The sequence below is a fragment of the Mauremys mutica genome, chromosome 8 (assembly GCF_020497125.1).
Source record: "Mauremys mutica isolate MM-2020 ecotype Southern chromosome 8, ASM2049712v1, whole genome shotgun sequence".
NCBI lineage: Eukaryota > Metazoa > Chordata > Testudines > Geoemydidae > Mauremys > Mauremys mutica.
The window spans coordinates 57,631,936-57,645,867 of NC_059079.1; the positions used below are offsets into that span (position 1 = coordinate 57,631,936).

At 40.2% G+C, this 13,932-nt stretch overlaps 1 protein-coding gene across 1 annotated transcript in view; it reads right to left on the reverse strand.

Annotated features, from left to right (window-relative positions):
* CEP350 (centrosomal protein 350) overlaps positions 1 to 13,932 on the reverse strand; it is a 147,295-nt gene that overhangs the window by 17,401 nt on the left and 115,962 nt on the right. The window contains exons 31-36 of the mRNA XM_045028635.1: positions 7,565 to 7,725; positions 6,878 to 7,014; positions 5,511 to 5,593; positions 2,348 to 4,446; positions 856 to 1,257; positions 620 to 766 (exon numbers count right to left, since the gene is read on the reverse strand). Of these exons, the coding sequence (XP_044884570.1) occupies positions 620 to 766; positions 856 to 1,257; positions 2,348 to 4,446; positions 5,511 to 5,593; positions 6,878 to 7,014; positions 7,565 to 7,725 (3,029 nt within the window). The remainder of the gene's footprint in view (positions 1 to 619; positions 767 to 855; positions 1,258 to 2,347; positions 4,447 to 5,510; positions 5,594 to 6,877; positions 7,015 to 7,564; positions 7,726 to 13,932) is intronic.

Consider the following 13,932-nt stretch of genomic DNA (forward strand, 5'->3'; position numbering starts at 1 on the left):
ACAAGCTGAGATTTTTCTTTCTTGAGCATTACCACCAGTAATAAAAAGCCTGCAGACCAAACTAGGCCCTCAGTTACAGCAGTGTACCCATTTCATCTTCAAATCATGCCTTTAGTCCATCTGTGCAACTCCATTGCCTTCACTGGGGTTGGCACTGGTGTATCTGATTGAAGTTTAGCATACAAATATAATGCACAAGAAAGTATAAAATCCAGCTCACTCCTTTAGCCCCAATCCCGCAACCAGCTCCATGACAATAGACCCTTGCACTGAAGTCCACATAGGCATATGGATCTGCCAAGACAGATCAGATTGCAGGACTGAGGTCTGTTAGATCTGCAGTAAAGGAAATTTTTTAAAGTCACTAAAGTCAGCAAATACATCCCAGAAAGAGAGGGTGGTAAATCTATTGAACAAAAAAACAACAACCATCTTTACATAATTGCTTTTCAGCAAATAGCCACTCTTGAAACCTCTCTGTGCTCAAATGCTACATCTGTTAAACTCCAGGTAATGCTTGCCTACCTACACGTAGCATTTTGTGGGCTACAAATGAAAAAATGCTATATAAGCATTATATGATATGAGGACAGTCTCAATTTAATAGCATCTTTCCTACCTTGATCTCATCAAGGTCATTTGGATCTTTTACTCGCCGGAAGTAAGTGGAGGTAATTCTACATGGTTTCATCCAAATAGGTTGATTCAGATTAGGATCCTCAGCAAAGATTTCCCGAAAAATCTCTCTCGTCAAGTCAAATACCGCCTTGACAAAAAGAAAAAGGTCAAAATTAAAACTTCAGCTTCTGAGGGCAAGTATCCAGGGGATGAGATCTATGTTCCCCAGGGTTGTACCTGTTTATAGACCTGTTTGCTTATAGTCTCCATGTCCTGCTCTTTGGTGGTATTACCAAGGTCTATGGGAAGGCTGATATTCTGAAGATCATGACCCAGCTCTTTCAACTTCCACAGCTCCTCAGCTGCTGCATGCACCATGACTTCTACTTCCACTGCAGTATGTGGAACAGCCAAAGGCTCCTCACATGGCTTAGGTGGCACTTTTTGTGTCTCTGTCTTGGGCAGCACCGCTGATTCTTCAGTTTGCTTCTGCAGGACCTTGTGGGAGCTCAAGCCAAAGTCCTCATCAAACCAGTCTTGATCATCTCCTAACACACTCAGGAATTCCCGGCTGATCTCCAGTTCTGCCAGCCTCTTAGCAAGCTCTTCCTGTCCGCTGGCACCAAACACTGGACTCTCCTGTGGAATAAGAAACAGAATTACAGAGTTACTATTCAAAGCAGTAATGTACTCTATTGCCCAACAAACACTTCTTATAATTCGATTTTGAAATGTACTTCTGATATGATTGTCAGTGTTTATAAAGCACTTTTGAATAATTATCTCAAAAACCCCAAACCAGTGGAAACATTTGATTCTACTCATATACCTGCACTTTCATCATTTCTTCCCCAATGTTTTTGAAAAGTTACTGTATTAGGGAGTTTACAACAGAGAGAAGCATTTTTTAAAATAGATCATCTGTTCTTGTTGCTCATTCTGCCCTGAAACCAATTTGTTTGTGAGGGGTTGGGTGGCTGACCAGTTTGGTAATGGAATATGTAACTTTCCACTTCACTTACCACCAGTATCAATCTAGCTTAAATCAGTAGACTAAAAGCCATTACAAGCTGACGGTTGTTTGGTGGCATATGTGAAAGTGAGCTGGTGCTTTCTGTGATAGTAACATATTGAGAATATCACATTTATCAGCTTTGTTAAGAGCCTCAGCAAAGAGGCCATGTCTTATATTCTTACCCTTAGAAGTGGTTCTGGGGAAGCTTGAACTTCCACTGTTCATGATATATCTGTCCAGTGGATATAAAACTTCACTTATCAGAGAGCTGTTAACCCAGCACCTTTAGCAGCTTGACATCTTAATGATCTCTATAGCAACTAACTGTAAGGTCAGAGGATGATTATTATATATGGAGAGTAAGCAAAAGCAAACTTACTCTTCAAATACAAGAGTCGGCGTTCATGCAGATTCAATTAGGATTATGAAAAACAGGGTAGGCTAATACAGGAAAGATGATATATGTAAGCAGAATGCTCTCTAAGTAGAATGTTTTTCAGTTTTTCATGTGATATGAGTAGGTGTTTCATACATCTTTGTAAATCCCCAAAATGTTTCAGAATATACCATAAAGTGAGACACACACTGGAGGTCACCTGACAACACTTGGGAGAAACAAAATTGGTAGAAAACAATCTTCAGATTCAATAATTATCCAAACAAACAAACAATTAATATATTAGCTTCTGAAATCAATGCAAGCTATATACTCACTGGTCTGGGACACATATCTGGAGAGGAAACTTCTTCTCTTTCATCTTCCAATTCAGAACTTAAAAAAAAGTTCTGCAGGTCCTTTGCTACCTGCTCCTCCATATGCTGGGCTGGGGTTCTGGATGATAATTCCTCTTGAACATAACAGAGCTCCTGATTGCTAAAATTAATCTTCTCATTCCTGACCTTCTTGATTTGCTGTAGCTGATTGACAGTGTCCTTAACAAAATCCTTAAGTAGACTGTCTGTCAATAAGGAGACCTTTTCTAGCTGGTCTTTTGATTTCTCTTCCTCTCTAAGAGGCAGTCTAAGTTGGGCTTCTAATTGATTCTTTTCCTTGGTCAATAGGTCCAGAAGTGGAGTTGCAGGCTTTTCCAAAACTCCAGAAGAAAAATTATCTGACTTTTCAGTACATTCCTCCCGTGAGGACTGCTGCCTCTCCAGCTTTTCAGACAATATACCATCTGAGGTACCTTCCAATAGAATGGTGGCAACATTTTCTATAGTAGAAACCGATGGTGCATGGACAATCTCATCTTTTACAGCATCTTTCAGACAGTCCACCACAGACTGCTCTTTGGCAAGTGGTCTAACAGCTGTGAAAACCTCCTTTATATGGTTTACTTCAGAACTGGAGTAATCATCAACTTTTTGCCCAACAGAGGCTTCTAAAGCAGTCATGCCTGGTGGAGCTTTATCTTGGGACGATTTCTCAGTTGCATCTCTTCCCTTGCTTTCTTCATCTTTGCCAGATTTGGAACTTTCTTTGTCTTTCTGCTCGGATTTGTGGTGCTGACCCAATCTGTCATCAAAGAACGAGTCTTCATCTTCATTCGTGTCTATATAGGTATCAAAACTTTCTAAAATGTGAGAGATCTTTTCAGGAGGAGCAAAAATACCATGCTTTTCCTTACAATCAAAATATTTAATACCATCGTAAGTCCCATTGTTGTTTCCTTCAGGTTTATCCAGCTCCACTCCAGCCCAAAACCCTTTGGCAAAACTGGTCAGGCCTTTGAATCGCAGTGTTCCAGGCTGGACGTTACTCACAAGTATCCTGTCACCAATATTGAAATTTACCAGTGTGTTTGCTTCTTCTGTGATGGAAATTGAGACCCAAAGTGGTGATTCAATGGGGGCTTGTTCTTTCTCCACATCACTGCGTTCTTTATTTTTTATGAACTCTGTTGGTGACTTGAGTTCTAATAATCTCTCTGAATGCACACTGCCAGAGACAGAGAGAGACTTGTCACTGAGATATTCACTGATTTCATCTTCACTGCCAAGGCTGGTGGATCTGCTTCTAGATGGTTTTGTATGCTGTGACTTCTCTCTAAGTGATTGAGAATCTTTTCTGTGTGACAATGTAGGCATCTCAAAATCATCTTTGAAACATTCAGCAGAAGGAGTTTCTTCAACTGATGTCTCTTTTCTGGGGGAGGACCCCACAAAATCTTCAGAGTATGATGGCTCTTTTTGAGTAAAATCTTGTTCTGGCAGAGAGAAGTCTTTTTCCTGTGCCAACTTGCTCAAGCTGAGAGAGGACTTTTCTGATCTGTCACTTTGATCACTCCCTACATCATCTTTGATTGTCTGTCTCTGTTTTGAGATCTCTTCTCTACTCTGAATATTTTCAGCAGTCAAGCTAAATAGTTCCTTCTGAGACTGTTCAGTGTCAGAGTGGAGGTCTCTCTTTGGAAGGACTTCTGGTAAGCTTTCCTGGTGTATATCTAGCGTCAACAAAGCACCAGAACCCTCTGAGTGTTTATTATTAGCATCTTCAACCTCGGATTCTTCTGATTTTATGTATTCCATCTCCTCTTGTATATCAGATTTGTGATTGGACACAATATCGTCACTGGATACATCTTCTGACTTGCTCACTAACACATGGGATACTCTGCCACCATCTCTTAGATCTTGGAGAAGAGCTGATGAGGGCACACTGTCCAAGGAATCACCAGATTCAGCTCTGGATCTCCTTGGTGACTTGAAGACTGGGGATAGGGTTCGGGAAGGTTCTTCTGCATGAACCTCTGAGTCAATGAGTCTCTTGACGTGTACAGACACAGACCTCTCAGAACTTGATGATACAGCATCTTAAATAAAAAAAAAATTAATAATCACAATACTAAATCATCCAGAATAATCTTTTGATATCTTTTAATCCTATCAGAACAAGGTGTGATCAGGAATGCCCGTTATTTTATTGGGAAACTGCAGCCAAAGTTAAACAGCTGTTCAGTCAAAAGATTTGAGACAAAAGGATATTAACAGGGATCTGTGAAAGTTTCACAGGCTGCTGGACTGTCCTGTAAATAACAACAGCAGCCTCTGTATTCCGTATGTATTATGTCTCCATAGCTTTCTTTCTAACCTCCTACCTCTGCTGCTGTTCTGTGAAGAGTTTATTATTGAGGAATGGGACTTTGTTATAGGAGGTAAAAGCTCAGGTATTTGTCTGGAGGTCACAAAGGTAAACAAGGTTATAAATGTATGTGAAGAGATAAACACTAATAGTAAACCACTGAAAAATATCTGAACAAAAGAAGAAAATCTTTAATTGTTTTTGGCTTTTTCAAGGGCAGTGTTCTCAAATTATATGATGCTGGGAAACACAAAAGGCAAAAAGAAAAACAGTTGTCATACTTTTGATGTTTCACATAAGCCTCAGCAAGGATAGAACCAAATATTTGTGGTTCAGCACATTGTTTGCTTCTGCTGTCTCCTAAGTTGAAGTGATAGAGCAAGAAGAAAAAGCCAAGATGCTATAATTTTGTCTTAGTTAAAATATTCTTCTAAAATTTACCATTTTCTTTCCACTATGTTTTGGCTGTTTATTATTAAAAAGTCTCTTAAAAGAAGAGACCCGAATAAAATGCTTTACATCTAAGGGGAGGAATAGTGAAATTTGTTCTTCAGAAGATTAATGTTAGACTCAAAACAAATGTAAATGTGAAAAAAAAATACAACTATAAAGAAAAAGTGTGTACTATGCATTCAATTTTGACTTAATCACTCTCTCTCTAAATCTCTTCTCACCTTGCAGCAAACAGTTAGAGATTATGAAAGAATCGGTATTTTTAAAAACACAGTGAATAGAATTCTTCAAGATTTATGAAAGGACGCCTCCATCTGCAGCATTTATTTTCCAATTACATACCAACATGCTCTGCAATGGATTCCAAAGATACTCTGGACCGCTCTGACTCAGTCAGTGATTTCCAATTCTTGGTTGCTTCAGGCCTAGGGTTGAAAAGTCAATAAAGTGAAGCACCAATGTTCCAGATGCTGGAATTGCTAGTCATAGTGTAAGTGCAAACACAATAATTAAAGAATCTTGTACCTCAATGCAAGAGTGCATTAAAGGTGAGATGACTATAGAAACTAATTATAGACTCAGAGACTTTAAAGTCAGAAGGGACCATTATGATCATCTAGTCTGACCTCCTGCACAATGCAGGTCACAGAATCTCACCCACCCACTCCTGTAACAAACCCCTAACCTATGTCTGAGTTTTTGAAGTCCTCAAATCATGGTTTAAAGACCTCAAGGTGCAGAGAATCCTCCAGCAAGTGACCCGTGCCCCATGCGTGTAAAGGTGTGTGTATGTATGCATGGGATGCGATACATTCTGGGGAGGGTTTCTTTCTAATAAAGATTAGCTTAGTAAGAAATATTACCCTCTGCAGTTGAGAGCATGTAAACCTACTACTGAGAGGCCAATGGGATTTTTAGCACCATCTCTTGGGGTGGGAAACAGAACCATAAGGAGATGCACCAAGAGGTGTAGTGGGCTAATGCACTGTTTACCTCTGAAACCCTGGATTGTAAACTAGGTTTAAGTTATAAGTATGAATGGTTTCTATGGCAGGGGGAGGGACAGAAGGCACCTGCACAGGGGGCCAGGAAGAGAACTGTCCAGCTCAGAAAGCCATCCATAATATTTGTCACAATTCCATATAACCAGGAGCTGCTGCTGCTCAGAAAAACCTAGATTAGGACACCAGGATGAGATAGGACAAGAATAGAATACCCTGACACTGTGCATGGGAACTTTATACAATGCTTGTCTGTTTGATGATGTGTTTGCTGACTGGGCTAGCATAAGGCATCAACACACTGCCATTCTCCAATGGCCTACGGAGCTGTGGTCTTCAGGTTTCCTCCCTGTGATTTTCCCCTATACCAATGATTGCTGCACTTTCTGAGATAGCATCAACTTTCCCTCTCCCCGCAAAATGCTATTGAGTGTTCTCACACACACACACACACACACACACACACACACACGTTTTTGTTTAGTTTCAGATAGATTACAGTTCTCCAAGTACATAACAGAGATCTATTCTCTTGAGGAACAGAGAAGCTTGCACACATTGTACTTTTCTTACACGCTCATTCAGAAGTATCTTCACACAACTACTTTATATTACAACTGTAGCACATTCTGGAAAAGGCATTTGTACAGTTGACCTAGAAAAATGCTAACAAGGTAATGTTAAATTACAAAGAGAGTTCCAAGTTACCTATGGAGTGGAGGTGGCTTGATTTTAGGTTTTTCAGTAGACGAAGATGGAGTTTTAATCTGAGGTTTAGCTGTGGGTGATGCTTCCAGGTCTTGGCTCAGCTCTGCTTCAGTCTTCTTTATAAACTCATCATAAGACTGAGTGTGAAAAAGTTAAGATTGTTAATTTTCCAAATCACAACTTCTTGGAAGAATCAATCAGCAAACAGAAGTTATCAAATGAATAAAGTGCATCCTTTCCTTTTAGAAGACTGCTCTCAAAGCAAGAAGTTTTCATGTGCGTATGGACAAATAGCTTATTTGCACAAGTAACAGCTCTTCAGTTGCGAGTGGCTGGAGTTTTAATATTTTATTATTATAGACTCCAACAATGTCTGTCAAGTCTGAGTCAATATACTACTAAAAAAAAAAACAAAACAAAAAATAAAAAACCCAAAACCCAACCCCCTTACATCATTCTACTGGTGGATTAGCCTGAAGAGGATAGCCCATCATATCAGTACCACATGGGCTACTATAGAATTATTGGAAATATTTAAACCAGTACCAGAATGGTGGTGCTGCTGTCATAACAAGGTGCATCAATAAGTCCAAGAGAAAGGATTTCTTCAACAACTGACTGTAATATACCAATTCATACTATGCTAACAGTTTGACTTGTTACTTAGCCCTTCTAACTGTTCCTAACCTCTAGCTGTTTGATCAAACTAGCCTCCTGGGCTTTCAGCCTCTCCTTCTGCCTCTTCTTTTGTTCCTTTTTCAGCTGATAAACAACAGACTTCCTCTTCCGTAGCTCATCCTTTAGGGCCCTGATCCGGCCTTCAATGTCACTCTGGTCAGATGTGGTTTCTGAAAAAGATAGCTTAGTTTTAACCCTCAAATAACCTCACACATTACAAGTATTGCTATCCAAAGTACAGAATCTTCAGTTAATGAATTTAAATTACATCATATAAAATATTAGTAAAATAATTTATTTTTAACATGCTCATCTCATCAAAATAAATACTTCCTAAGTAAGCATCTCTTATTTTAACAATATCACATCACATATGGTAAGGAAGAAAAACGCTACACTAGACCGTACTGAGTTTGGCAAAGACATGATGTATAAAATGGTTATGTTCTTAGTTATCTTGTACATCCTTAAAAAGCCAAAGTCACTTAACTTTGTGATTCCTACACTGAAAGAAGACATTAGAGACACTTCTGAATAACCAAGATAGATAGAATTGCTGCTGTGTTTGAAAGTTATGATACAAAAGGCACACAATTAAACAAACGCATGTCTTGGGTGGGCTCTGTGCTTATCCTGCAGGTATATTTCAGAAAATCTATACAAGCTGGTATATGCAAACGCATTTAAAAATAGTTTTAAAAAATACAAAAGGTAAAAAGTGTAAAGTGAATGAACACCTTTCTGCCCTCATATAGCACATGTAATCTGAGAATCCCAAACCGCTTTACAAAGATCGGTATTTTATGCCCATTTTGCAGATAGAAAAACTGAGGCACAGGACAGTTAAGTGAATTGCCCTAGGTCAGCATGTCAGTGGCAGAACAGGAAGTAGATTTTAAGCCTCTTAATTCCCTGTCCCATAGTCTAACCTATAGTCTAGACCACACAGAACTGAGATGCTGAAAGTGCAGGCACTGTTAAATAAACAAAACCAATACATAGGTATTTTCTCCCTTTAACTAATGCATATTAGCCTACTCAATGACAAACTTAGGGCATGTCTGCACTTGGGGCTGGATGTGATTCTCATCTTCAGGAGACAAACTCACACTAGCTTTCATTGAGCTAGCACGCTACTAACAGAAGGCAGGACAGGCTAGCTGCCCCAACGATGTGCCTAAGGTTTTTCAGGGGCACATATTCAGAATGACTAGCCTGTCCTGCAGCTCATGCTGCTGCAGCTTCATTCTAGTTTTAGTGTGCTAGCTTGATGAAAGCTAGTGTGAATTTGTCTCCTGAAGATGGGACTCAGACCCCCAGCTCCAAGTGTAGATATACCCTTATGCTATGAAGGTGACATAGAATGGACTGAATCTGATCTACAGAAGAATATCAGGATTGAAAATTAGCTCAACATTCAGAACTATGCTGTGTGTCTAGAATGCAAATGGTTAATTTATAGATGAGAGAAATGTGTTTCAAATATATATTTTAGATATAATAAGTATCTGAAAGTCATTGCCTCCTCTCCCTGCTTAGCAGTAAGTAAGTTCAGGCTTCTGTGTTTTGTTAAGGACATCAGACACACATAGCACAAGCATCCAGTAACCTTTACTCAGTTCTCATTCATTCAATTCAATGAGCACTTGTCTGGATAAAGACGTAAGGATTTGTCATTAACTGCTTGTGATATCAACTGCTGCAGAGGAAACAGTATTTTAATCTTATGTTTTTCAGTGTGAAACTTTTTAATGGTTTAAGAATGTACATATTTTTAAAATTTCTGTTTAAAAGCTTTTAAATTCACCTTAAACACACTTATGCTACATGAGGTATTATTTTAATGGTGAGTATTTAATTTGTAATAGTGCAGTTCAGAAGTAAACTAGGTCTCTTGCAAAACTATAGATGGAGTACAGTAAGACCACCAGGTTTTAAATCTCCTGGACTAAACAAATTCACTAGGACTGGAGGATGACTAGTTAAGTTCAGTTAGAAAGAGAAGCAGTTTGATCATGGTAGTAATTTTAACTGTTAAACCCTCCTGTTTGACAACTTATTTCTGGAGTTCTCACACTTACGCGTACAGAGAACCACATCTTTAGAGAGATTGTCTCATGGACCACATTATATTCCATTCACAACTGCATGGATCACTTATGCTTCTAGTCTCAATTTTGCAGACCACCTATTATGTCATTCATAACAACAATATCCCTGTGGTGAATGTAGCCACTGCTCACTTGAACAAATATTTTCCTTTTCCTTTAAAAAGGAAATCACATGGTTTCCTTTTGCAATTTCATTACCATCCATTCTGTTCCTCTTCCCCTCCCCCAAGATTCCCTACTGTCTGGTCTTCCAATCCTCCTGGTGGTCCTCTCCCTCTATTCTATTGGAAGTCATGCTCAGCTGATTGATTCCCTTCTCCACAGTAGAGTCGTCGCCATTAATATAAATGTTTTTGTATTTCTGTAATGACCAAGGCCCAGTCAAGACTGTAAACTCATAGAAAGGCATGGTCTTATTGTCTCATTGATTCCTTGTGCATCCCTATCTATCTGTCTGTATCTACCTGTTGTGTCTTGTTTTATACCTAGGCTTGGTCTACCCTATCTACTTATGCCAGTATAACTGTGTGTGGATTTTCCACACCCCAGAGTGATGTAGTTATACCGACCTAACTCCTGGTGTAGACAGTGCTATGTCAACCGGAGATGCTCTCCCATCGGCATAGGTAGCATCTTCTCTAAGCGCTACAGCAATGCAGCTCCACCGGGCAGTTGCACCACAGCAGCGCTGTAAGTGTAGACAAGCCCTTAGGCTGTAAGCTCTTTGGAGCAGGAGTCTGTTCTGTGTCTGTAAAGCACCTAGCACAATGGGATCCTAGTCCATGACTGGCACTACCAAAATACAAATAATAAATATTATTAATAGTTTTCAGTCTAATTTACAGTCCCATTGGCAATTCTCCCTGGTGGCTGAAAACTTCAGCCTCAGGGCTGCTCGTATCTCCTCTCATCCTTCTGTGTAGCAGCAGCCCCTAGTAGAGGCAGCTTCTAGCCACTTTTACAGGGATCCAGACCATTTGCTGCAATGAAGAGCATAGATGACTATAAAACCAGCTGAAATTAAGAAGAAAAGTCAGCAGCACCAGGTGACCAGCTAGTTCTTCATGGCCCAATAGCAATTTACACTTCAGTTCGATAACCAGTGCCTCATTTCACCAAAGGCAGCAACAGTAAGTAGCAGTAAGGTATTTCACTACCAGCAGCTAGTAAATGTGATGCATTCCTTTTTCAGTAAAGTTTTGTAGTTAAATATTTATGAAAATGTTTTTAAACAAGCAGTGCACAAAATAGATGTGTGTATGTGACAGGAAGAATGTGATCTCTCCTCATAGTCCGAGGTAGTGTACCTATTTTACGGCAAGTGTCTTGATTACAATTAATTCCTCCTGCTTAAGTGAAAGTAACATCATGTTAATTAAGGCCCAAATTCAGGTTTTGTATAAAGCAAGTTTCTACAAAGCCTAACAAAGGAATCTGTTGCCATGACATTGAAAAATTTTAATGCATTTTTTTTTAAAGGAACAGCTTTCCTCTAAAGTGTTTTCAAGTATCAATAGTACATATGAACCAGAAATAGACTATAAACAAACATGAAATTGACTATTCTATTTTCATGGTTCAAGCTGACAAAAAAATGCAGAAGTGGAAACAAACAGTGAATGGTGAGAAGTAAATTAATTTAAAAAAAGTCTTTACTTATCTCAGGCATCAGTTACACACGCAAATAAATCTGCAATATCTATTTTTAACTCAACAATGTCTTTTTAATGAACCAAGATGATTTTACATATGGTGTGGGAAAAAGGGCAACAATGCAGACCAACACTAGAATGCAGTGATGCATCCCCAAATCCCTCCTCCAGCTGACATCAGTCTTAGTCTCTCCATCATATTTTAAAATACCAAATACTTGAAAGACTATTTATTTCAAAAAAGAGCTCATTATGATCACTGTTGGCCCCCCATATTCATTATTTTTAATCTATTCATACTGATATGTTTATTTGGTTTTCTCTGTTTCAACTTTAAGAGAATTTTATCAAGTTATTGCATGTTTTAATTATGTTGCAGTGCCCTGAAGGTGGCACGCTATTAAAAATTAATCAGTGTGAATGTGTTTATTTTATGTATTCATTTTTATATCAAAATGGAAAACACTTGTCCTGACAAGTCCTGTTATTTTCTAGTGCACACAAAAGCTGTTATAAGATTATTAAGGTTGCAAAGTCAAGCACTGAAAAGCTAGGAAATGTCAGAATTAAGGCTGCCTATACAACCTCAATTTAGTCCCTTTTTGCTTATTCTTTATGATACATGTTTAACTTACATGATTGCACTCTATTTTTTCCATGTGACCCCCACCTCATTCAGTGTACAGGATGGACCTGCTGTGGAGATATGTAGAGGACCCCTGCTTCATTTGTTGCAGAAGTTGGAAGGTCTGCAGTGAATGAGGCAGGGGATTGCAGAAAAAGAAGGGATGATCTCATGGTTAAAGGCAATCAAATGCTGGCCCAGAGAACTGAATTCTATCCCTGCCTCCCCTCCCAGAGTTCCTGTCTCATGTCAGGCAGGTCACTTACACCAAACCTCTCACACATGGTCACTAATTAGGTGTTCCTCATTTTCTGGGTGCCTAAGGTGAGACCCTGGAGTTTGATTTGCAGAAGTGTTGAGTGCTCACAGCTGCAACTGAAGTCAGTGAGAGCTGTGCTTTGAGTACAGAAAGTGCTATGTAATGAAAAGTACTCTGAAAAGCAGGTCTTAGGTGCCTCAAACTGGGCACCCAAAATTAGTGGACACCTTTGACCTTACTGTCTGTGCCTCACTTCCCCATCTGTAAAATGAGGATAATACCACCTTCTCTTCACACAGGGAAGTTGTAAAAATGACAGCGTTTGTGAAGTACTCTGATACTATGTGATAAGCACTACAGAAAAGTCCATGAATGAATTAATAATTCTGTCTTCAGAGCAGGGTTTGAATAGTGTCCAGCAAATGAGGCTTAAGGCCACACAATGCACAATGAAAATAAAATAAAATATTGAATAGCTGCTCATTACATGAGCACCTTCCATCCTGTTCACTTGTGGATGCAAGGGTCATGTGGAAAAATAGTACATGATCATGTAATTAAAGACTCTATCATAATGCATACATATGAGGAAGACAAATTAAGGGTGTACAGGCAACATTAATTCTGGCTTTTCCTAGCTTCTGACTGCTTCACTGTGCAACCTTAATGTTCTTGTGTGTAGCTTTTTTGTGTGTAATCTCCTAGATTTTTAAAAGGCAAGCTGAAAAATCGCAAATTCCATCATGTGGCATCATACTGCCACTCTCATAAGTCGTCAAGCAGGGCTGGAACCGTTAGATACACTACAGAAACCTCTTCCCTTTGAGCTAATAGCGTAACTGATAGCATCAGTAGGTTGTCATCCTCTATATGGACCAGCACTAGAGGGAGATGAGACACTTTGCCAGTGGGTTCCACAGGTATTACTGACAGCAGAGGACAGGTGAGACTTAGGGATCTTGGGTTCTAGTTCAAGCTCTGGAAGGTAGCACATCTAGTGGGCACAGATTCTTCTGTCCCTTCAAACCTGTCTCAGTCTCATCTCATTCCCCCCAGCACCTTGTCCCGGTCCCATTCTCTTCACTTAGCCAGTTGCAGTCTTCAGCCCTCAGGCTTCTCCTCCCAGTCCCAGTGTCCATGCCCAGTCAGTCCTAGAATCTCTTCTGGACTCTTCATCCCAGTCCTCCCCCACAAGCACCTTACTCCCAGTCCCAGTCCCCCGCACTCTGTCTCTCTTCTTCCTTCTGTATCCCCATTAGCTTTCAATCCCAGTCTTTCTCCCTGGGCTCTTTGGCCTATCTCAGTGTCTCTCTCCAACCTTCTAGCTCCTTATAGCAGTTGTTTTACCCAGCCACTCCCAGTTCTCTTGCCTCAGAACTTTTGGAGATCCTAGCTGCTAAACCAGGGGTCTCAAACACGCAGCCCGCGGGCCGCATTGTGGCCTGCCATAGGCACCGAGTCCACCAGCAGCCAAGCTCCCCTCTCCCCCCGCGCGCCACGTCCCTGCTCCTCCACCTACCTCCCAGTGCTTCCTATTGCCAAACAGCTGTTTGGCGGCACTTAGGACTTTCCAGAAGGGAGTGGGGAGGAGTGGGAACATGGTGCGCTCAGGGGAGGAGGCGGAGAAGAGGCAGGGCTGGGGCCGGGATTTGGGGAAGGGATTGGAATAGGAGCAGGGAGGGGGCAGAGTTGAGGCAGGGAAGGGATTGGAATGGGGGCGGGGCATTAGA